The 1,573-nt window shown below is 52.3% G+C and overlaps 1 protein-coding gene across 1 annotated transcript; it reads right to left on the reverse strand.

Annotated features, from left to right (window-relative positions):
* Positions 1-362: 362 nt before the first annotated feature.
* Positions 363-976, reverse strand: LOC147613018 (uncharacterized). Its single transcript, XM_086782021.1, has one exon. The coding sequence runs from the start codon at positions 846-848 to the stop codon at positions 519-521; it is 330 nt and encodes a 109-aa protein (XP_086638147.1). The 5' UTR covers positions 849-976; the 3' UTR covers positions 363-518.
* Positions 977-1,573: the final 597 nt, after the last annotated feature.

Raw genomic sequence — 1,573 nt, forward strand, 5'->3', positions numbered from 1 at the left:
AAATGCTCTGCCTGTCACAATCCCCCTTCAGCCTCCCTGCCTTCTGTGAAGGTCGGGAAAGGCCTGAGGAGTTTCCCAACCTTACCTGCTCCTGAGGCCTTTCCCGATCTTACCTGGAAGAGGGGGGCTCCTGGCTCCCGTTGGTTGCACCCTCTCCTGTGGGGAAAGGCCTCCCCAATGCCTTTCACTATCTCCTAGACCTTGTTGGAGGGATGATCTGTTCCTTTGAAACAACCCTTCTGTAATTCACATGACCATAGAACTATGCCCGCTTTCAACTACACCTGTTTGAGGTGCAGAGCACACGAGAGGAAACAAAGTTTATCACAAACTGCCCATTACACACAAGAATACTATAAAGATAACATGAGAATCATCAATTTACTATCAAAAATTGTGTTTGTACATGATGCCTCACATGTGGCGGCATCGTCAAAGAATTAAAAAAATCAATCAGCAAAGGCAAAAGGAAGAAGTTGATCTGCCCTCAGAGGCGGAGAGGGGAGATCTAGTATTAGTCAGCGTGTGTTGGCAGGCACAATAGTTTCGAAGCAGAAGAGTCCATCGAACTGAGGGGCCAGCCTCACCGCAGAGGTTGGAGGGCTTGGAGCCTTTTTGATGCGGCCTTCTACGGATAAAGGACAAGATGATGCCCTCTTGTTGTTGTTACCGTTGCTGCTGTTGTGGTCGGAAGAGCGCGGCTGCTGCTGCTGCTGCTGAATGGAGCTAGAAGCTGCTGTGAAATTGCTGGAAAGGGTGTCGCAGGAGGAAATGGCCATGCCGTCCAAGCCCCAGAAGGCGCCCACCGCTGCTGTGGCCAGGCCTGCAAAGGAGCCGAAGGTCGCCATAGATGTAATTGCAAAAAAACTGTGGGATGCGCAGAACGGGGGACGTTTTGTGACACAGAGAGAGGCTGTGGAGGAAGGAACCTTATGCAGAGAGACAGAAGGCTAGGAGATGATAATCGAATGCCAGAGGCATTCCATTATATGCAGGACTCTGGATACCTTCCTTGTTGTTTCAAACGCCGTCAAGGCATATTGCCAATTGTTAATAGCCACATGTCCCAACGTGACTACGGACGCGGTTTCTTCACGACACCGCAGCCGACTTTCCATGCCGCCTTCAAAAATGCCGCCTTCAAACTACCGCCAATGGCCATCATTGGGTGCCCAGTGCCAACTCAACGGTGCATCGTCGCGTGTTTTGCCTTGTCAAGTCATGCCCGCCTGCTCCATGGCCATTGTAGGCATGGGTCATTCCCTCCATCTTGGTTCCATGATCCCGCCGGCCTAGCCTTGTTGGCCCGTCACCCCGGCACGGCTCGCCGTCCCGTTCCCACCGTTTTTCCTTCCGTGTCCTGTTGTTGCCACATTGGCAAGGTGGGGAGGATTACCCTCAAAGGCACGTGACACAAGACAACCCTAACGTGCCTACCGGGTGCGTTTCTAAGTGCCTAGATATGAGTCCGTGCTACGCCTCTCCTTTGCATTTCATCCCCATATAGATGCATGAAGCTCGGCGCGGGCTAGTATCCCTCCAAAACCCTAAGGCTTCTGGACATCAGGCCACA

Source organism: Cibotium barometz, chromosome 44 (genome assembly GCF_041138505.1).
Source record: "Cibotium barometz isolate CiBa-2024 chromosome 44, ASM4113850v1, whole genome shotgun sequence".
In the NCBI taxonomy this organism is placed as follows: domain Eukaryota; kingdom Viridiplantae; phylum Streptophyta; class Polypodiopsida; order Cyatheales; family Cibotiaceae; genus Cibotium; species Cibotium barometz.

Coding starts and splice junctions, on each gene's coding strand:
- LOC147613018 (XM_086782021.1), bottom strand. CDS start 848: ATGGCGACCTTCGGCTCCTTTGCAGGCCTGGCCACAGCAGCGGTGGGC.